Raw genomic sequence first — 21,937 nt, forward strand, 5'->3', positions numbered from 1 at the left:
ATTTTGTCGCAGAGACGATAGACGACGCGACATGACTCGCCTCGCTGTACGGAATCGGCCCATTAATGTCATATATTCGTTGTTTGTTGCTGTAACATGATAACTGTAACGGCCTTATTGTTTCCCCTAGGATGGGGATCAGACTCTTGAAGACAAAATACATTTATTCACGACATCTATTATATTTCACGTGGATATGTAATGCGATTCTTCAACTCGCAAACTTACCGAATAATATCGAAATTATTCGATTTTTGTCGATTACTCAAAAAATGAGTTACGAGACTCGCACTACTTGTGTCATAGAACTTAACGAAGCTGAAAATTAAAGTAATAGTTGTACGTGTTTTGTTTGGCCCACATAAACAAGCGAAACTGCCATCGTAAAATGAATAACTTTAAATGCAAACATATCAAATTTGATAAGGTACTCCAACAACCTCCTGCTACTAATTTTTTTACATGATTTTAAGCTCGATAACCTTTAGTAAAAAATAATTATATAAAAAATCTCAAACTTTGTAAGAAGTTTCTAAAAAAAAAAAAACAAAAACAAATATGAAGAAGAAAGTTAAACAAATATTGCAATATAATGGAACTATATATACACAAATGGAATAATAGCAGTTTACTCTGATTTCGATACACCAGGCTTTTCATATGTTGCAGCCAATTGTTTGATTTGCGGCTCCAATTCAGCAAGTTCATTATTTGCTATTGAATATTCTTCAGAATCGGCAGATAAGCGTAAGACACTTATGACCAAATCTAAAATGAAAACAAAATGATAGTTAATACACTATACTATGGAAGTTCCCAAGGAAACTTACCATGATATTTTGCCAGCAGCTTATTTTGTTCATCAGCCATTGAGGGATTGATAAATGCCAAGATTTGTGATACAAATTTACCGCTGGCATGCAGAATGCAACCCGTTATGGTGGTGAACAGAATCAATGAAGTCAAATGCAATATTAATGCAGGTTCTGAACATTGTTGCAGTTGTTCAAGCAACTTTTCACGATGTTGTATTATCAGTTGGCGATCTTTCTTCTTATCGACCTTTTTAACAATCATGCTGCAGATTTTCAAAACGTTTTCGGTGGCCAAAACAAATTCATCTATGGTTTTGTTAATGGCTTTATTCAATTCCAAAAGAGCAGTTTTGTAATCACCACCTGAAGGGGGACAACAAAAATTAATAAATCAAAAAAAGGAAGGGTGGGTTTATATCATACCACATTCCTGGGCCAATTTATTACGTTGATCCACATTCAAGTTGGTGTTTTTAACCTCAATTTGACACTCATTGGCCACGTAGAGAATCAATTCATTGCTGATATCATTACCCAAGGATTTGAGTAGATATTTCATCAAATCTTGTTGAGCACTGGCGGGGAAGAGCTAAAAAGAACGGAAACTTAATCTCGTATTTTCCTAAATAATTTAAATTTCTTACCTTAAGACCCTTTTCATATAACTTTAAATCAACCAATAAAGTATTGATTTTTTCTTGGACACCAGCATGGGTTTGACCACTGCCAGCAGCACTCTTTTGCAGGGTAATTTCATATAACTCCTGGGCTTTGGTCAAGGCCACTTGATTAATTTGTCTATGGGGAAACAATATAAATAAAAAAATTTAAAATATTCAATTTGAAAACATACTCATGATACATGCTGGCAATATCCTCATTCAAATCATCGATGCCCAATGAGGAAGTTTCCTTTTCCAAAATTTTAACAATATCGGCAATTGTGACCAATTCCAATTGCTTTTTGGAACCACTGTTACCACTACCCTTGTTGCCAACCACCTCTTCATCATCATCACTATCGAAATCATTTTTACCTCCCTTTTTGCCACCACGTGGATGTTTCTTTGTGGATTTGGTTTTAGTTTCACGACCTTGGGCACCACCACCAGCCTTGCCAGAAGCTGCCTTCTTACGACGTTCGTCACGTTTATCCAGCTTGTCATCGTCATCATCATCACCACCACCACGACGTTGAGCATTTTTAGCAGCCAATTGTTTGGTGGCAATATATTGCTGATAACTACCATTATCCACGGAACTCTTTGCCTTGGTGCAAGCCAATTCTCGACAAGGTTGGGTTAATTCTTCCAAATATTGTGGTGTAAATAGCACCGAAGAACCAGAATTTGCTCCAATCAACACAAAGTTTGGTAGTGTTGAATTATTTTTGGCCATTATGACTTCAAAAAGTTCTTCCCTATCCGTGGAAGTCATATTTGATGGCAATAGGGTAGATAAGTCAACAAATTGTTTAGCTGCAGCCAGAGCAGGCATAACGGTTAGATCAATTAACTTGGAACTAACTGCACAACGTTTCAAATATAACAAATCCTCATCGGGAAATTGTTTACCAATGAACTGCTTGGCATTGGTAATGCCCAATTTGTTAACGGAATCATATTCCAAAAAGCCATTTTGACGATAAAAGTTATTAACCCAATCCGATTGCATTTTGGCATAAACATTGGGTATATATTGGGCATTTGCCAATTTCGATGTAACATGACCAGCTGGATTGATTTCATCCACCAATGTGTGGAATATTTTTTGTTGTATATTAACTTGTTGTAATATGGCAGAAACGTTTGTGGGCCGTGTCAAAGCAGCCAAGGCACCACGTATTTTGGCTTTACACCGTTGCAAATAGGCTTGGGTAAAGAACACCCTAGGATTTGAGGGATCTTGACGTCCCTTAATGATTTTACCCAAATGTTTTTCCAACACATCTCTTTGCAAGAAATCCGATGGTAAATCAAATTGTTCAGTCAAGTCATTGACAGATATTTCTCCCTTTTGGGCTAGCTTTTCATTAATTTCTTGGGCTATATAGGTTATGTAGTCCTCATCTATCAACTGACCCAATATGTGATGGACGCTGGGATTTTCCAAGGCAATTTTCTTGGCAACTTCTTCAATCTACAAGTAATATAGTAACCATCAATATTGGGTTATTCACTAAAGTACATACATTTGCAACTTACCCTGCTCAAATCAACGTTTAAATTCTTGCTAACTTCCACCAAATTAACACGGCCACCATTAGCATAAAGCTCATCCTGTACCTCACGTTCCAAATGCTCGGGAGTAATGTATTCCTTACCATCATTGGTAAACACCACCTCAATCAACTTTTTCTCCAACAGCAGTGTTACGATTTCAACACAATTATGTTCGGATAATCTAGTCAAATGGAAGAAATATAAAGGAAAAATGTATAAATTCACCCAAAGACCCCGTTCCTAACATAACAATGCATGTCTTGAGTTGGCACTTTCAAGACAAGTTGTTGCACCACTCAATACTTACTTTTGCAGAGTCGATGTAAGCTGAGCCTTTTGAAAATCGGCTGCTAATCGCTTAACTTCATCCCAATCTGTTGTCATTTTGTTTAAATATATATCCTAGATGTAGTTTTTTACTAATTTAATATAATTTTCTAAACAATAGTGCCACGGCCAACATTCAGGGGTTCACTAGATTGAAAAAGTTACATCTTCAGGGCTTTACAGATAGAAAAATGAACGAACAATTCAGCTGTTCGTAATCATTCACAATAGCGGAGAATAATATGCTACCTGGCCAAACATCAATTTCATTCATTTTGTCCTTTCATTTCACTCTTAATCATGGTGGAATAAGAAGGTGTTACAACAAATCATATCAAACGTCAAATTTGCTCACAATAATGCATTACAGCTTGTTTACATTCTGTATGTGATTTTATTCAGCTGTTCTGGCGCTACACATTAGCTTTGCTCCTTTATTTTTTTAATAGTAAGAGTGGTAAAAGAGAAAAGTGTCAAAACTGCTCTCTCATGAACATTATTACCAGAAAAGTAAAGGTACGGAAAATGGTAGATCTGGTAGCAATGTCAAAAAGAAACATAAAAAATCAATTTTCGTCTTTTATTTCACAGTTTTTAATTTAGTTTTGTCAGCGTTCGACTTTTTCTTCTGCTTTTCGTCCATTCTTTTCTTCATTGTGAAATAATCGTCAAACAAAAGTCGAAAAATCAGTTCTGCCATGTTTACCTGCAGAAATTTGTCTGGTAGCCTGTGGTAGAAGAGAAAGGCATATGTGATCTCTCCCTCTCTCACTCTCTTAAAAATTGCTGCCAATTTTACCACTTTTTGGGGTTAAGGAACGCTTTGCAGGTTAAAAATGGTAACAAATGGTAAAAATGGTAACCTCAGGTAATAAAGGAACGCATCTCTTATTATTCCACCATGCAGTTCTCCAGCTCTGATAGCAACAACATTAAGCAGCTGTTAATTATGTCCAGCCCATTCACAATAATGCGTTTTTAGGAAATTCCATTAGTCTGGCAACGCTTTCTTACTCTCTTCCGTTTTTGTTGTTGTCATTGAGCCATTCAGTCAAAAAAAAAAAAAAATTCAGTCAGTCCTTTAGTCCTTTTTTATTGTGTATGAATACATCGAATTCGAATACATCGGGAAAAATTAACTATTTTTTCCATTGAATACCTATATTCGAAAGTTTTCTTTTAAAATTCTACAATATTTAACAATAAAAATCTTTAAAATTGGAATGTCGAAAATTGAATTGTGGGAGCGAAAAAAGGTTTTAAACAATCTTTGTGGCCTCAATAAAATTTAAAATTGCAACAACAACACAAAACGGAAACATGTCTATTGCAAAATTATTTGTTAAAGTTTTTGGTGAAGATATTTTCAAGATACCAAATGAAGATGAGACTTCCGGTGTGGATGATGATGCTGGTGGTGGCAAAAGGAGTACATCAGGAGCTGCTGTTGCATCCGTGAACATTAATGGTGTTGGAGCTTGTGATGGTGGCGGCCTTACTTTGCCTGAGTATGTATACAGAAACACACTTTATTCTTGTCATCATTGAAATGTCTAAATTTAGTCAATTATCTTATTGCAGACAAATGGTGTTGGTGAAGTCATGGTTAAATGGGAAACTTGAGGATATAGAGAGTAGCTGTCGAGATGCCGTGTTGCAGCAACAATTGGGGTCAAGGCTAGGACCGGAATTTGTTATATTCGATATTGATTTTTCATCTTCTACGGTGCGCATAGCCAATGACCGGTTAACAGTACGTTCGCAGGGTAGTTTCAACACCATAAAAGCTAATGTTTGCGTTTTCGGAGGTCGTTGGATGTATGAGGTAATTGTCCTAGTTCTGTGTTATTGTTATGATTATCGACATCGCCAGCCGACACACGACAAGAATCAATGACCTTTCTTACTCTTCTTTGATTTGTGTCTGTGTGTATGGAGGCAGGCAGTTCGTTCGGCTTCTTTAATCACAACAAACGAGTGTTTGAACGAAAGCCATGTGTCATGCCTCCAATGCGGCATGTCTTCGTCGGGCTGACTGCATTGGTGGTATGAGATGTAAACAAAACAATCACAAAGTCACTTTCACTTTCCTTGTTGATTTTATACGAATTTTTTGCTTCCTCTTTACATTTTCTTTGTTTTTATTTTAGATTCAACTACACACCAAGGGAGTAATGCAAGTGGGTTGGTGTTCCAAAAAATGTGTCTTCAATGAAAACAGCGGTGTGGGAGATTCGAAACTTAGTTATGGCTATGATGGCAGTAAACAACAGAGTTGGCACATATCAACGGCAAAGTAAGTTATCGTGTGAAACAGAGATGATGATGATGGAGTAAGAAATAAATTAAATGACAAGGACACGTAAATGTGTCTAGGAGTTTCCGGGTATCCCCGCATCGTTAGAGGGAGGGGTTATTAGTCAGTGGTGAGGAAAATCAAAATTCGATAAAGAAAATGGGTGCGATTAATTTAATTGGTAACTGGGAGTGTTGTAGTGTGGTTCTAATGAAAGGAACCAGAATTTGCCAGTTCAAGGAACGCAAAGTATTGAAAGGAATTGCAGTTGTAAATTTTAATTTAAACAAAAATTAATTTAGAAGATTTTGCAAAGCTAATTCAACAAATACCGTTGCATACTTTTAGGCGCTACAATATTTTTTCCTAGCCAGCAATTTTTGGTTATAAATGTTGAATTTACGAGTTTGTTTAGGAAAACTTAGCTAGCTAGTCATCAACCCTACCATGCTTCGAAACTTCGACCGATTTCGGAGATGGGCAATATCGGCCCACTACCTTGGTGGGGTAGTTTCCAAAAGTTGAAAACAAATGTATTAAGTGCAGTTTAATGACTGTTCGAGAATAGTTTTGGGATATTTACTGAAGGCAGTCCTTGTCTTCCTGATTACAATGATATTACCTATATCGTGGGCAAGTCCATATTCCCTGAGATAATGTCCCATACACTCAAAAAAGGCTGCCGGAACTAACTAAAATGTCCCGATGAACATGTTAACCTATGAATTGAGTATCTGAGGTGGGCGAAACCCTGCAAACCTTAATATTTCTTCCAAACGTATATTATGTTCCAAGAAGGCCTATATCGGACAACATCTTTGGGTACCTTCCCCATAAAAGTTCAAGAAATTTGGATCAAGTGCAGCTTATAAGTTGTCTCAGGATCGTTTTGAAAATGTCACTGAATATAGTTCTAGAGATCCTGAAAACAGCGATATAATTTCTTTCTTGCGCAGGTCCATGCTTCTCGAAATAATGGACCAAAAGAAAAAAATCTGTGGTGACCGACTAAATATCGAAAAGTGTGACTGGAGTTTGTCCATCCTTTGTACCTCTTTATATTTCTCTCATAGTAAAGTCAAGTTCGAAGATGATAATCAATTTCATCGGACAATTCTTTCGGGTACCACGCCCACAAAAGTTCAAAATTTTCACTTTAGTGCAGTTTAGGACCTGTTTTAGAATAGTTTTGTAATTTTCACTGAAGGTGGCCCTTGTGGTCCTGATTACAACGATATAACTTTTTTGGTGGGCAAGTCCAAAATTCGTGCCATAATGACCCGAAAGCTAAAAAATGTCACCTTTGAGACACTTTGACCCATGGAAAGGGCCAATAGAAGCAACATTACCTCCGGAAAGGGTCAATGGATGCACCCTTTCTTGTGGAAAGGGTCAATAGATGCACCCTTTCTTTTGGAAAGGGTCAATAGATGCACCCTTTCTTTTGGAAAGGGTCAATAGATGCACCCTTACTTTTGGAAAGGGTCAATAGATGCACCCTTTCTTTTGGAAAGGGTCAATAGATGCACCCTTTCTTTTGGAAAGGGTCAATAGATGCACCCTTTCTTTTGGAAAGGGTCAATAGATGCACCCTTTCTTTTGGAAAGGGTCAATAGAAGCACCCTCTAATTTGGAAAGGGTCAATAGAAGCACCCTCTAATTTGGAAAGGGTCAATAGAAGCACCCTCTAATTTGGAAAGGGTCAACAGAAGCAATCTTACCTCTGGAAAGGGTCAATAGAAGCACCTGTATCTCTGGAAAGTGTCAATAGAAGCACCTGTATTTCTGGAAAGTGTCAATAGAAGCACCCTTTACTTTGGAAAGGGTCAATAGAAGCACCCTTTACTTTGGAAAGGATCAATAGAAACACTTCCTCCTTTGGAAAGGGTTAATAGAAACACTTCCTCCTTTGGAAAGGGTCAATAGAAACACTTCCTCCTTTGGAAAGAGTCAATAGAAGCACCCTCTAATTTGGAAAGAGCCTAATTTGGAAAGAGTCAATAGAAGCACCCTTTCTTTGGAAAGAGTCAATAGATGCACCCTTTCTTTTGGAAAGGGTCAATAGAAGCAACCTTTCCTTTGGAAATGGCAAATAGAAGCAACCTTTCCTTTGGAAATGGCAAATAGAAGCACCCTCTAATTTGGAAAGAGTCAATAGATGCACCCTTTCTTTTGGAAAGGGTCAATAGAAGCAACCTTTCCTTTGGAAATGGCAAATAGAAGCACCCTCTAATTTGGAAAGGGTCAACAGAAGCAATCTTACCTCTGGAAAGGGTCAATAGAAGCACCTGTATCTCTGGAAAGGGTCAATAGAAGCACCTGTATCTCTGGAAAGGGTCAATAGAAGCACCCTTTACTTTGGAAAGGGTCAATAGAAGCACCTGTATCTCTGGAAAGTGTCAATAGAAGCACCCTTTACTTTGGAAAGGGACAATAGAAGCACCCTTTACTTTGGAAAGGGACAATAGAAGCACCCTTTACTTTGGAAAGGGACAATAGAAGCACCCTTTACTTTGGAAAGGGACAATAGAAGCACCCTTTACTTTGGAAAGGGACAATAGAAGCACCCTTTACTTTGGAAAGGGACAATAGAAGCACCCTTTACTTTGGAAAGGGACAATAGAAGCACCCTTTACTTTGGAAAGGGACAATAGAAGCACCCTTTACTTTGGAAAGGGACAATAGAAGCACCCTTTACTTTGGAAAGGGACAATAGAAGCACCCTTTATTTTGGAAAGGGACAATAGAAGCACCCTTTACTTTGGAAAGGGACAATAGAAGCACCCTTTACTTTGGAAAGGGACAATAGAAGCACCCTTTACTTTGGAAAGGGACAATAGAAGCACCCTTTACTTTGGAAAGGATCAATAGAAACACTTCCTCCTTTGGAAAGGGTCAATAGAAACACTTCCTCCTGTGGAAAGGGTCAATAGAAACACTTCCTCCTGTGGAAAGGGTCAATAGAAACACTTCCTCCTTTGGAAAGAGTCAATAGAATCACCCTCTAATTTGGAAAGAGTCAATAGAAGCACCCTCTAATTTGGAAAGAGTCAATAGAAGCACCCTTTCTTTGGAAAGAGTCAATAAAAGCACCCTTTCTTTTGGAAAGGGTATGTAGACGTACCCGTTCATTTGCAAAGGGTCTATAGAACACACACATACACTTTAAGAAGCGGTCTAGAGAAACACACTTTCCTTTGGAAAGAGTATATAGAAGCAACCTTTCCTTTGGAAATGGCCAATAGAAGCAACCTTCCCTTTGGAATGGGTTAATAGAAGCAAACTTTCCTTTGAAAAGGGTCAATGGAAGCATACTCTCCTTTGGAAAGAGTTAGTAGAAGCACCCTCTAATTTAGAAATGGGCAATAGAAGCACCCTTTCTTTGGAAAGGGTCAAAAGAAGCACCCTTTCTTTGGAAAGGGTCAATAGAAGCACACTTTCTTTTGGAAAGAGTCTCACCCTTACCTTTGGAAATAGAAGAAACACCCTTTCTATTGGAATTTACCAAAACCAACCCTTCATCCAAGAACATGATGACGTGAGTTAGGCCAACGGATGAACCTTACCCTATTGCCAAGAGACCCCATACAAAGAAGTCAAAGTTAGCTGTTGCGAAAACAATGGCTTTTGTCAGCATGGGTACCACCGGACCTTTGGACAACTCCATCGGGCATCTCCATCAGCTCCAATAGAACATCCACAGGACTTTTTATAGTTTACCAAATGTTCTTTTAAAAAGAGAATTATTTAATATAATTAAAACTTGGCAAAATTACTGATTTTGAGGACTTCTAATTTCTAATAATAATTCTTCCCCCTTTCTTTCCAGATACGGTGAAAAATGGCAAATTGGTGATATAATTGGTGTAACATTGGATATTGAAAATGAGGAGATTTCCTACTATCGCAATGGCATATCCATGGGTGTGGCATTTTCTAAGTTGGAAAAAGGTCCTGGCATAACATTTTTCCCCGCTATTTCATTGGGTTACAATCAAAGTGTTCAGGCCAACTTTGGCAATTATCCATTTAAATATCCTGTTGCCACCTATATGCCTCTAATGGCTGAACCCATAGTTCAATTACAAAAAGCTGAGATGTTGCTAAACTATTTGGTGAATATGTCAACAATTGTTTCCCGTTACAATTGTGAAAAACAGAGGAAATCAAAAGAAGATAAACTCTCTACCAAGAAAACAGTTTATGTGGTCTTTTGTACCCTGATCATAGAGCACCTGTCACCGTTGCTTTTCAACAGCTATGTTATTGAGAGTAAACTATTGTGGACCATAAGGGAGGTGGGAAGGAGAAGGTAGGTTGGAAGGGAAGATGATTTAAACAAAAAACATTTATTAATTTTATTTATTTTTTTTCCAGATGTGAATCAGATAGCATACAACCAGGCCAACCGGAAAGTCCCTTGGGTGCATTATTGGATATTTTGTGGAATTATTTGGAGGTGGAAGAAATGAAATATATTTTGAAAAAGTTGGCAAATGCCTTGCTGTGTGAATATACCCAGACCAATAAGTGTTTGGATTATGGGCAACAATGTGAAGCATTGCAAACCTTAATTGGCCTATGCAATCACAAGCGATGTCGCAAAATATATTTGGAATTTAAGTTTTTCAAAAAACATTTGTAAGTCAATACGAATACGCTTATTTCTTCCAGTTATATTGAAGATTTCTTCCATTACAGTTTGGCCTTATTAATGTACATCCGGCCACCAGAATTCACATATATGCAATCTCTAATACCCGATCATTTGGCCTGGACGGAGGGTATTGGTGGACCAAAACACAAATACATGTCAGTGGTGGATAAAATTGCCAAATCTACAGAATTTGTTTATGTCCTACAAAAGACGTTACTACTAACACTGCTAACCAATGATGATGGTGATACTACAGCCCCATCAAGCCGTAAAATATTTTTGGCCAAATTACGTAGATATGTTATGGATCTTAGTATGGAACAAAGGGTAAGCCATCGAATTACATTAATGGATAACAGTGTTCAAATGTGTTTTTTTGTTGCAGCCCTTCCATTCAATATTTTTTATGCAATCAAGCATTTTACATCCCATTGAAAGCACAGTGGCTTTGGCATTTATTTGCATACTCATCGACATAACCAAGACTGCCTTTGAAAAGGAACTGACTGGGATGCCAGTGGAAATTTCACCAATTTATTTTTATGATGGCAGTTTTGAATATCAACACTTTGATCGTGTCGGTGGAGTTCTGTCACATTTGCGCAAAGTTCATCGCAATGATATTCAACAGCATTTGGGGGTGGAAAGAACATTGGAATTATTGGAAGATGATCGTTTGATTGTTCGTGTTGCTGATTTAAGTGAGTATTAAAAGCTTACAAACTAAAGGAGGTCTAAGTAGGGATTCTAATAGGCGTTCAAAAGCATTTCTTTTTATAAATAAATATCTTTTCTAATAGGTCTTTTATTAGAGATCTTAAAAGCCGTTTGTGAGGTGTGTATAATAAAATGAACTCCACCGTAAATGTTAAGACATCTCCACGCCAAAATGTCGGGAAGTATTGGCTTTCCCTAGAAAAAATTATACTGTCTATCTTGAAGCTTGATTTAAATTTGGTCGTCAATGCTTTCGATAGGTATCGTGTCCACCAGCTAGGATTCTTTCCCAAGAGATACTTCCGTCTTTGAACTTGACTTAATCAGTCATTTTGGTTGATGCCGGCAGGGATACAACAACCTATATCGTTGTAATTAGGACCAAACATTAACTTCGGTACAAATTTTAAATCGAATTGTTATTACGTCGTTCAAAGTTTGAATCGTATCGGTTACTTTGATAGTTAAGTTGCGCACCAGCAAGACAGATTAACTTTAAATTGTCTGAAATTAGTTCTTAACGTACGTTGGATCTAAAACCAGCATCCCAATGAGGCACATTTTTTGACAATGCACTGGTGCTTCTACAGACCATTTCCAGAGGAAAGGGTGCTTTTATGGACTGCTGGTGGAGGGAAACATATTTTTTAAAACATCCGCGTTTTGTTTTCTTATGACGCAGGGAAAATCCGCGTTTTGTGGTCTGATGGTGGAGGGAAAAATATTTTTTAAAAAATCCACGTTTTGTGGTCTGATGGTGGAGGGAAAAATATTTTTTAAAAAAATCCACGTTTTGTGATCTGATGGTGTAGGGAAAAATATTCTCTAAAACAATCCACGTTTTACGGTCTGATCATGAAGCGAAAAATATTCTTTAAAAAATCCACGTTGTGTGGTCTGATGGTGGAGGGAAAAATATTCTTTGAAAAACCACGTTTTCCAGGGGAAAGGGTGTTTCTATTGACCCCTTCCAAAGGAAAGCTTGCTTCTATTGATCCTTTCCAAAGGAAAGGGTGTTTCTATTGACCCTTTCCAAAGGAAAGGTTGCTTCTATTGATCCTTTCCAAAGGAAAGAGTGCTTCTGTAGACCCACTTGAAAAGAAAGGGTGCTTCTATAGATCCCTTTCCGAGAAAATGTGCTTCTATAGATCCTTTCCAGAGGAAAGGGTGATTCTATAGATTCTTTCCAGAGGAAAGGGTGCTTTTTTAGACCCATTCCAGAGGGAAGGGTGCTTCAGTAGATCCTTTCCAGAGGAAAGGGTGTTTCTATAGACTCTTTAAAGAGGAAAGGGTGCTTTTATAGGTCCTTTCTAGAGGGAAGGGTGATTCTGTAGATCCTTTCCAGAGGAAAATGTGCTTCTGTAGGTCCTTTGCAGAGGAAAGGGTGCTTCTATAGATCCTTTTCCGAGAAAATGTGCTTCTATAAATCCTTTCCAGAGGAAAGGGTGCTTTTATAGATCCCTTCCAGAGGGAAGGGTGCTTCTGTAGATCCTTTCCAGAGGAAAGTGTGCTTCTTTAGATCCTTTCCAGAGGAAAGTGTGCTTCTTTAGATCCTTTCCAGAGGAAAGGGTGCTTCTATAGATCCTTTCCAGAGGAAAGGGTGCTTCTATAGATCCTTTCCAGAGGAAAGGGTGCTTTTTTAGACCCATTCCAGAGGGAAGGGTGCTTCAGTAGATCCTTTCCAGAGGAAAGGGTGTTTCTATAGACTCTTTAAAGAGGAAAGGGTGCTTTTATAGGTCCTTTCTAGAGGGAAGGGTGATTCTGTAGATCCTTTCCAGAGGAAAATGTGCTTCTGTAGGTCCTTTGCAGAGGAAAGGGTGCTTCTATAGATCCTTTTCCGAGAAAATGTGCTTCTATAAATCCTTTCCAGAGGAAAGGGTGCTTTTATAGATCCCTTCCAGAGGGAAGGGTGCTTCTGTAGATCCTTTCCAGAGGAAAGTGTGCTTCTTTAGATCCTTTCCAGAGGAAAGTGTGCTTCTTTAGATCCTTTCCAGAGGAAAGGGTGCTTCTATAGATCCTTTCCAGAGGAAAGGGTGCTTCTATAGATCCTTTCCAGAGGAAAGGATGCTTCTATAGACCGTTTCCAAAAGAAAGGGTGCTTCCATTGTCCCTTTCCAAAAGAAAGGGTGCTTCCATTGACCCTTTCCAAAAGAAAGGGTGCTTCCATTGTCCCTTTCCAAAAGAAAGGGTGCTTCCATTATCCCTTTCCAAAAGAAAGGGTGCTTCCATTGTCCCTTTCCAAAAGAAAGGGTGCTTCCATTGTCCCTTTCCAAAAGAAAGGGTGCTTCCATTGTCCCTTTCCAAAAGAAAGGGTGCTTCCATTGTCCCTTTCCAAAAGAAAGGGTGCTTCCATTGTCCCTTTCCAAAAGAAAGGGTGCTTCCATTGTCCCTTTCCAAAAGAAAGGGTGCTTCCATTGTCCCTTTCCAAAAGAAAGGGTGCTTCCATTGTCCCTTTCCAAAAGAAAGGGTGCTTCCATTGTCCCTTTCCAAAAGAAAGGGTGCTTCCATTGTCCCTTTCCAAAAGAAAGGGTGCTTCCATTGTCCCTTTCCAAAAGAAAGGGTGCTTCCATTGTCCCTTTCCAAAAGAAAGGGTGCTTCCATTGTCCCTTTCCAAAAGAAAGGGTGCTTCCATTGTCCCTTTCCAAAAGAAAGGGTGCTTCCATTGTCCCTTTACAAAAGAAAGGGTGCTTCCATTGTCCCTTTCCAAAAGAAAGGGTGCTTCCATTGTCCCTTTCCAAAAGAAAGGGTGCTTCCATTGTCCCTTTCCAAAAGAAAGGGTGCTTCCATTGTCCCTTTCCAAAAGAAAGGGTGCTTCCATTGTCCCTTTCCAAAAGAAAGGGTGCTTCTATTGAACCTTTCCAAAGAAATGGGTGCTTCCATTGTCCCTTTCCAAAAGAAAGGGTGCTTCCATTGTCCCTTTCCAAAAGAAAGGGTGCTTCCATTGTCCCTTTCCAAAATAAAGGGTGCTTCCATTGTCCCTTTCCAAAAGAAAGGGTGCTTCCATTGTCCCTTTCCAAAAGAAAGGGTGCTTCCATTGTCCCTTTCCAAAAGAAAGGGTGCTTCCATTGTCCCTTTCCAAAAGAAAGGGTGCTTCCATTGTCCCTTTCCAAAAGAAAGGGTGCTTCCATTGTCCCTTTCCAAAGGAAAGGCTCATCTATTGACCCTTTCCAAAGGAAAGGCTCATCTATTGACCCTTTCCAAAGGAAAGGCTCATCTATTGACCCTTTCCAAAGGAATGGGTGCTTCTATTGACATTTTCCAAAGGAATGGGTGCTTCTATTGACCCTTTTCTAAGGAACGGGTGCTTCTATTGACCCTTTTCAAAGGAATGGGTGCTTCTATTGACCCTTTTCAAAGGAAAGGGTGCTTCTATTGACCCTTTTCAAAGGAAAGGGTGCTTCTATTGACCCTTTTCAAAGAAATGGGTGCTTCTATTGACCCTTTTCAAAGGAATTGGTGCTTCTATTGACCCTTTTCAAAGGAATGGGTGCTTCTATTGACCCTTTTCAAAGGAATGGGTGCTTCTATTGACCCTTTTAAAAGGAATGGGTGCTTCTATTGACCCTTTTAAAAGGAATGGGTGCTTCTATTGAACCTTTCCAAAGGAATGGGTGCTTCTATTGAACCTTTCCAAAGAAATGGGTGCTTCTATTGACCATTTCCAAAGGAATGGGTGCTTCTATTGACCATTTCCGAAGGAATGGGTGCTTCTATTGACATTTTCCAAAGGAATGGGTGCTTCCATTGACCCATTTCAAAGGAACGGGTGCTTCTATTGACGCTTTTCAAAGGAATGGGTGCTTCTATTGACCCATTCAAAGGAAAGGGTGCTTCTATTGACCCTTTTCAAAGGAATGGGTGCTTCTATTGACCCTTTTCAAAGGAACGGGTGCTTCTATTGACGCTTTTCAAAGGAATGGGTGCTTCTATTGGCCGTTTTCAAAGGAAATGGTGCTTCTATTGACCCTTTTCAAAGGAATGGGTGCTTCTATTGACCTTTTTCAAAGGAGTGTGTCCTTCTATAGATCTCTTCCAGAGGAAAGGGTGCTTCTATTGACCATTTCCAAGAGGAAAGAGTGCTTCTATTGACCTTTTTCAAAGGAGTGTGTCCTTCTATAGATCTCTTCCAGAGGAAAGGGTGCTTCTATTGACCATTTCCAAGAGGAAAGAGTGCTTCTATTGACCTTTTCCCAGAGGAAAGAGTGCTTCTATTTACATTTGCCCAGAGGAAAGAGTGCTTCTATTGACCTTTTCCCAGAGGAAAGAGTGTTTCTATTGACCTTTTCCCAGAGGAAAGAGTGCTTCTATTGACCTTTTTCCAGAGGAAAGAGTGCTTGTATTGACCTTTTCCCAGAGGAAAGAGTGCTTGTATTGACCTTTTCCCAGAGGAAAGAGTGCTTCTATTGACCTTTTCCCAGAGGAAAGGGTGCTCCTATGACCCTTGCTTTTATGACCCTTTCCAGAGGAAAGAGTGCTTCTATTAACCTTTCCATTGGAAAGGGTGCTTCTATTGACCCTTTCCCACTTTTGGGAACCAGAAAATAATTATATTTCTAATTTTAATTTTTAGCTGGTGAACTTACAAATGCTGTATCCATTGTGGGTCGTCCAATTGGGTATGTATAGAACTAGAATATCTGTGGCATCTATTGTTTTTATTTTATCTGTTTCTTCATGGTAGCAATTCCACCGCCTTTACAACATTCCTTAATCCACGTATCAATCAGGTGTTCGAAGTCAAACCTGGTAATAGTAAAACTGAAGCTTCCCTCTATGATTTATTGGATCTATGTGTCTTATATTACTATTGTGTGGGCCATAAATATATTGTTAAGGTATGTGGCAATCATTAAATCTGAATTGCTGCTAAATGAACTTTTAAAATTATCTTCTAGATCGCTTCTGTACGCGATGAAATAGCTGCCTTAAATGATGTCCTTTTGGAAACAAAATTTTATCGTGAAGATGTGGAGAAAAAATTGCAAGTCCTGGAAGATCATGCCAGTGTTTGTATGGATGAGCAACATACCCATGTTGTATCGGAGTTGAGAACGAAATTTAGTCAAAGGGAGAATGTTTTTGCGGTAGGTTAAGAACATGCAGTAGTAGAATAACCATTCATTTTTCGTTTTTTTTCATTTTGTATACAGAAACGTTCTATTGAATTGGCACGCAAGCAGGCTTGGTATCGTGCCGTTGCCTTGGGTCCCAAAAGGCGTTCTTTGCTAATATGGCTGCTGGATAAGGCTTTGAGGACATTGAATGTAAATTGCTTAAGTTCCTTGTTTGATTTCCTCACTTTTAATATCTTCTTTTTCTCTAGGCCTCCTCAAACGAGGGACCCCTGTTTGCCTTTGTTCCTGAGGTGTATATCAACATATTGCCCATACTCTTGGATACTGTTATGGATTTTAGTAATCACGATTTAGTTGTACAATTCGAAATGCAAGATTCGGAATGTGTCATAAATGCAGTGGCGAATTTTTTAAGTCTACACTCTGCGGATCCCCGCATTGTCTTGGCTTCCTGCAAGGATTCTTTGTTGCAAGCCTTGGGCACCTTAACGTGTCACAAAGCGGGCATACAAGCTCTTGAAAAGGCACCAATGAAAAGGTAATCAATTATGACAAAAATATCGGTTTTATTAGAGGTTAACGTTTGATTTTTCTTTCCAGTCAAATGGCCCTAGTGAATGCCTTATTGCGACCCTATGAAAGTCGTGCCTGGGGTCAAAGTAATTGGCTAATATTACGTTTTTGGCTGGGCCAAGGTTTTGCCTATCGTGATGCACGCCAACCATGTGTTTGGCAGGGTGGCAATTCACCCATGCACTTTGGTTTATGTCGTTCAAGGTCCAAAAATGAAACCCACACCGGCCTACTACACAACATTGCACCGGCAAATCCGTCCAAACATTATCAAGATTTGATTGGTTTGAAGTTGAGCGAAGATGAACCATTTGCTACGGCATTTTTAAACTCAGTACTAAGTCAATTAAATTGGGCTTTTTCGGAATTTATACTGCTATTGCAGGAGGTAAGAGATAAACAGAATAATATAGGTGGATATAGATACACATTTGTCTTTTCTTTTCAGATACAAAACACGGCCCACCGCCAAGAAAATACCAAATTCGAGCCAAAACAACTGAAAATATGTTCCATGTGTTTTGAATTAACCGTCTCGTTGATGCGTTGTTTGGAAATGATAATAACCGTTGCCCCAGATATATTCCACGATCCCTGTAGGGCTAACAGCGATTTGGTTTTGAATCGTGTTTGCCAGCTAATAAGTCAGGTGTTGTCAAGAGTCACAGTTCCGCCGGGTTGCTTTCAATTTGTGGTCGACATGTGTTCCTCTTCTTTAAATGCTGTAACACATTTTCCCATAATTACCGCAGCGTTGGGTATTCTATTGGCTTTGTTTAAAGAGGAAATTGGCAATGATAAAAATCCATCAAAGGTAAGTGGAATATTCAGATCTGCGATATAATAACAAAATGCTAAATCGATCAATTAGAATTAAGAGAGGTAAGATCAAGTGTTTGAAAATAGAGGCAGAAGCCAAAATAATTAGAGAAGTTCATATAATCGGCACCATACGTATCAAAATCGCAGCCATCAATCTTATGGATGGGTTGTAGGGTGCCCAGCTGCCATTTTTGTAGCCAACTACTTCGTTCTGTGAACGGCGGTCTATTGTGTTCATCCAGAAAAAAAGATAAGAAGAGGAAATAGAAACGAGAAAGGAGAGGAAAATGTATAGATTTCAAAACAAGGGACAAAGAATAATGTATAATAAATTAGTGGAACATAAATTAAGATCTAAAATTGCACGTCATAGCCATTAAAGGCTCCAGCAGTATTTTAAAAAGACCGCGGTTTCAATGGTAGAGAAGTAAGAAAAATATTCAATCTCATAGACACAAAATAGTCTCTGCCTGTAAGACTCTGTATAAGACTAGGACACCAGTAGAAAAGGGCTCGATTGTTTCGGTTTCTTCCTCGACTTCACAGAGCCTGCAGTACTTAATATTGTTGTCCTCCCAATTGGTGCTCAGGGATCTTATGCGGCAGTAACCAGTAATGTCCCTGCGTATCGACGATGTTGCACATTCTGATATAACCCAGCAACCCTATTTTTGTATATGTAAGGCTCCTGGATTATGACGATGTCAACTTCAGACTTCATGAGGACTAGAACTGCAGCAGCCTCTAAAACAAAATGTAGTTAGTCCTCGCGAGTCCTTAAATATTCTTGTCTGTGAGTGTCTTTTGGCTCCCCGATGACAACCCTTCTAAAGGGGATCCCCTTCACACTAACAACCGCAGGGTTCACCAAGACCAAGATTGTTAACAAGGAATTCTAGGAATATATTGTTTTCGCAACAGATGACCTGAACTGCTCTGTAGGGGACAGAGCTACCAAACTGCGTTTGTTTTGGAGGTTCCCCATCACCCGAGAATACAATGTCATTCAGACGATCTTCGATAAGCAGCCATCGATTGTCAGGGAACTTACCATGTGGATCGGCTCTGTAGATGTCTGCCACTCTTAGTTCGTCTGGTACCATTGGTCTTCTGTTCGGCTACCATTGAGAAGATACCAGAAAGATACCATGCGGCTCAAATTAGCTTGTGAAGCCACCTTTACTGCTCTCATTCTTTTGAAATCAGGAAAATAATGTGGATGGTTTGGAGTCCTGGCTCGGGTTGGATCTCTTGGCCACACTCTAATGCCTCCTCCTTTGATAAGAAAGGTTTGGGTTTTCAAGACGGTGCCGGGTCCGACATCCTAGTTTTCGACATCCTTTGTTCGTTTGTAGACAAATGAGTTGAGTCATTCGTGAGGCGTCACCGTCGCTAATGGTTAGGCGTCGATGTTGAACTCAATTTGGCGTCTTCCGTCAACGGGATAAGGCCTTGTTTACATAAGGATTTCTCTTGGCCAAGTGATTTACAGATCTAGTTGAGTCGGTGGGAATATTTTCGCCCAAAACTTCCATCCTCAATAGCTTCCTGTCTCGAAAGACGAGTTCTATGGGTTTTTACGGTCCTGTTTCAAGGTATTTGCAACTTCTGTCGCTGGAACGACGAGTTTGTCATCAGATAAACTGTTCTAGTTATTAGCAAAAGCACTACCCTGACTGAAACTCAGGTCGACCATCTGCTCAAGAATGTCTAGAAGCTGTCTCCTTTGCTCTGCTAGACTATATTTTACAACTTCTAAATAAGATACCCTTTATAACCTCTTCCGGAATTATTGTCCCGTCAGCCGTAAGCTGGGAGTATCCAGTCCTGGTTTTTTCAATATCGTTATGCATGGGCGTTACAGTGGGACGAATAACCCGGCACTGAAGGAAACCAAGCTCAGAAACAACTACGGCATTGTCGTGCGTGTCGTGTTAAAGTTACGAAGTTTTTCGGCAATTCACACACACACGACCCGAACTTAACGAAAGAGCACACAAATGTTTTGATTTGTTTTTGTTTTGCAGCATGCGTGCATACAACGTTACTAACACACTGTCAAAAGTTGCAAATATTGAGAATTTTGTGTGCCCTCTTCTTGGTCGGCTGTGAACTACGGTGTTATGGTTACAACGTACTGAGTCAGTCGTACAGTCAGGTGTAGGTGTGTGTGTGTTGAGATCCTTAGTTGATTTCTCAGTCGATACGGAATATTGATGCGCCATCACCACATACTAAATGGTGCTGCAGAGAGACCGTGGATGTATAAGTTGTATTTTTTTGTTTTTTATTATTTAAAACATAATGCATCCACATCAGGAAGAGGAAACAACTAACATTTCCTTTAATTTTAGGTTACCCGAGTCTGTCGTGCCCTCTTGACTGATCCCAGCTTTCAATTTGCCAATTTGGAATTTGCCTTGGGTGAAATAAAAACACCAATTCTACAGCAAAGTGAAATTCCACGAGGTAACTTTGATCCCTCGACAAGGGCCCATATTGATCCTCTAACGAATGATGTGAGGATACCACAGCCAACTACCTCCAGTTTGAAAAAGATTCGGGCCGATCCCCCAATATTGAAATTTAGTTTAAATGATTGTAAGTATATTCATCCAGTACTCTATTGAGCCTTTTTCATATTTTCAATTCTTCTAACAGTCCCCAGCCATGTAACGCCTGAAGAAATCGACAAAGTCAAATCTCTTATTGATATGTTAAAAGCCAAACAATCTTTGCTATCGGATATAACTTTGCCCTCAGAAGATTCTCTGTGCCCAATATGTTGTGCCAAACCCATAGCAGTGCTGTTTACACCGTGTAAACATCAGTCGTGTAGCAATTGTATTTTACAACATCTAATGAATTCCAAAGTTTGTTTCTATTGTAAGACACCCATACAAACCATAGAGGCCTCGGATGGTTCGGTCATATATCATAATGCGGAATATTTACAAACACCGGCATTATTTTAGAAATAAAAAGTTTAGATTTTGAAAAGAAGAAAATCAAATCAAAAAATATCATGCAATTGACCCACCCTTTAAAAACACATTGCAATCTCATCATGTTTATTCTAGTCAATATTTTTTCCATTATAACAACAAAAATTGTTCATTAAAATAATTATATAATTTTTTAAGTATTAGTACTGCAGCAATTTTGCATACATACAAACTTACATACCTACCTTTTACACTGCCTAGATTTTTTTGTTAAGATTGAAAATCTCTTGAAGACATTAATTTTAATTGCAAATTTATTGTTAAATATTTATTTTGAAACAAATGAAAAACAAATTCAAAGTTAAGCTTTAAATGTTCTTCATATATTTAGATAATGTGATACTCAAATTTGGTTAAAAACATTTGCGAAATTTTTATTTATTTAAAAAAAAACTTTTGATTTTGAAAATTTAAAAAATTACAAATTATTGCATTTATTATTACTGACTGTAAATAACTATTTTTATATAATTATAAAGATCTCTTACACAAATTTATGAAAAACAAAGAAAAAATGGAAAAGAAGAAAAGCAACAGCCACATATTATTATTATACATTTAAAGAAAATATACAATATTTTGCTTGCAAAGCTTTTTAAAATATTACAAATTTAAAAATTAAAATATTTTCCCATACAATTCAATAAAACTGCCATTGGTGAACTATTTAAAAATACCTCATATGTCATCTATGTTAATTAAGTTTATTTTTCAGAGTATTTGGCTTTCTGGGAGACTGATTTGTAAAATCTAAGTTATCTTGACATTTTTCCATTTAAAGTTAATTTAAAATGTACAAAGCTATCCCCAAGGTTATGAAAATGGATAATGAATTTTGGTAAGCTATTAAAATATTTTATTAATAAATCATTTTTTTTTTTAATTTACTCCTATTCTGATACATTAAATATAGCGTAGGTATATGTTGATTAAGTTTCTTTTTCAGAGGATTTTGTTTTCCTGGAACTTGGTACTAATAATCAAATCCACAAGGGCGGAGAAAAATCTAAGCTATCTTGACATCTTTGCATTTAAAGTTAATTTAAAATACGTCAACCTATTGCAAGAGATATAGAAATGAATATAATTATTTTATAAATAATTTATTTAGGCCGACGAGTGTATATAAACGCTGATACTATAAAAATGTGACGCGTCGACATAATTGTTTAAAATCTCAAGTATGTATGTATGGATAAAATCCGTTTCGAAATCAAGATCCACATCCAACACATGCCAACTTCGGTGATATGTAATGGATGTAGAGAATAGGTGCACTTCACATGATACTCAGGCTTTAGTCGTCTCCAGGACTATTGCGATAGGGGTTATGTTGCTGAACCAGAGCATCTCCCAGCGTGTTGTTGTTGTTGTAGCAGCTTCTACAAGTACATGTAAATCTTTATTTTATTGATTCGGCTCTGCCTC

The 21,937-nt window shown here is 38.4% G+C and overlaps 2 protein-coding genes across 3 annotated transcripts; one reads left to right on the plus strand and one right to left on the minus strand.

The window, feature by feature from the left end:
• Nucleotides 1-557: 557 nt before the first annotated feature.
• On the minus strand, nt 558-3,593 carry Ufl1 (UFM1 specific ligase 1). Its single transcript, XM_073978473.1, has 7 exons — nt 3,345-3,593; nt 3,020-3,218; nt 1,669-2,954; nt 1,460-1,613; nt 1,239-1,404; nt 831-1,178; nt 558-768 (listed from the first exon to the last, which is right to left on the minus strand). The coding sequence occupies exons 1-7, from the start codon at nt 3,419-3,421 to the stop codon at nt 629-631; spliced, it is 2,370 nt and encodes a 789-aa protein (XP_073834574.1). The 5' UTR covers nt 3,422-3,593; the 3' UTR covers nt 558-628.
• Nucleotides 3,594-4,386: 793 nt separating this feature from the next.
• Kpc1 (Kip1 ubiquitination-promoting complex subunit 1) lies at nt 4,387-21,185 on the plus strand. 2 transcript variants are annotated; one of them, XM_073979050.1, is made up of 16 exons: nt 4,387-4,872; nt 4,946-5,189; nt 5,515-5,660; nt 9,490-9,972; nt 10,038-10,301; nt 10,362-10,644; nt 10,703-11,018; nt 15,605-15,650; nt 15,716-15,869; nt 15,930-16,118; nt 16,185-16,298; nt 16,358-16,647; nt 16,710-17,070; nt 17,131-17,496; nt 19,859-20,105; nt 20,166-21,185. In XM_073979050.1, exons 1-16 carry the CDS (start codon nt 4,685-4,687, stop codon nt 20,477-20,479), a joined length of 4,005 nt encoding a protein of 1,334 aa, XP_073835151.1. In that variant the 5' UTR covers nt 4,387-4,684; the 3' UTR covers nt 20,480-21,185. The 2 variants fall into 2 exon arrangements, with proteins under 2 accessions (XP_073835151.1, XP_073835146.1); XM_073979045.1 differs by having other exon boundaries at nt 4,508-4,872; nt 4,928-5,189.
• The last annotated feature ends 752 nt before the right edge of the window (nt 21,186-21,937 follow it).

This window comes from Musca autumnalis, unplaced genomic scaffold, assembly GCF_047663935.1.
Source record: "Musca autumnalis isolate F117 unplaced genomic scaffold, ASM4766393v1 scaffold_1, whole genome shotgun sequence".
Classification (NCBI taxonomy): domain Eukaryota; kingdom Metazoa; phylum Arthropoda; class Insecta; order Diptera; family Muscidae; genus Musca; species Musca autumnalis.

What these genes read in the sequence shown, in the direction of transcription:
- Ufl1 (XM_073978473.1), bottom strand. Translation starts at nt 3,421, where the DNA reads ATGACAACAGATTGGGATGAAGTTAAGCGATTAGCAGCCGATTTTCAA. An exon ending in CTTACATCGACTCTGCAAAA is followed by an intron (nt 3,219 to 3,344) that starts GTAAGTATTGAG and finishes CCATTTGACTAG; the next exon opens with ATTATCCGAACATAATTGTG. An exon ending in ATTGCCAGCATGTATCATGA is followed by an intron (nt 1,614 to 1,668) that starts GTATGTTTTCAA and finishes GTTTCCCCATAG; the next exon opens with ACAAATTAATCAAGTGGCCT.
- Kpc1 (XM_073979045.1), top strand. Translation starts at nt 4,685, where the DNA reads ATGTCTATTGCAAAATTATTTGTTAAAGTTTTTGGTGAAGATATTTTC. An exon ending in AGGGAGGTGGGAAGGAGAAG is followed by an intron (nt 9,973 to 10,037) that starts GTAGGTTGGAAG and finishes TTTTTTTTCCAG; the next exon opens with ATGTGAATCAGATAGCATAC. An exon ending in GAAATTTAGTTTAAATGATT is followed by an intron (nt 20,106 to 20,165) that starts GTAAGTATATTC and finishes TTCTTCTAACAG; the next exon opens with TCCCCAGCCATGTAACGCCT.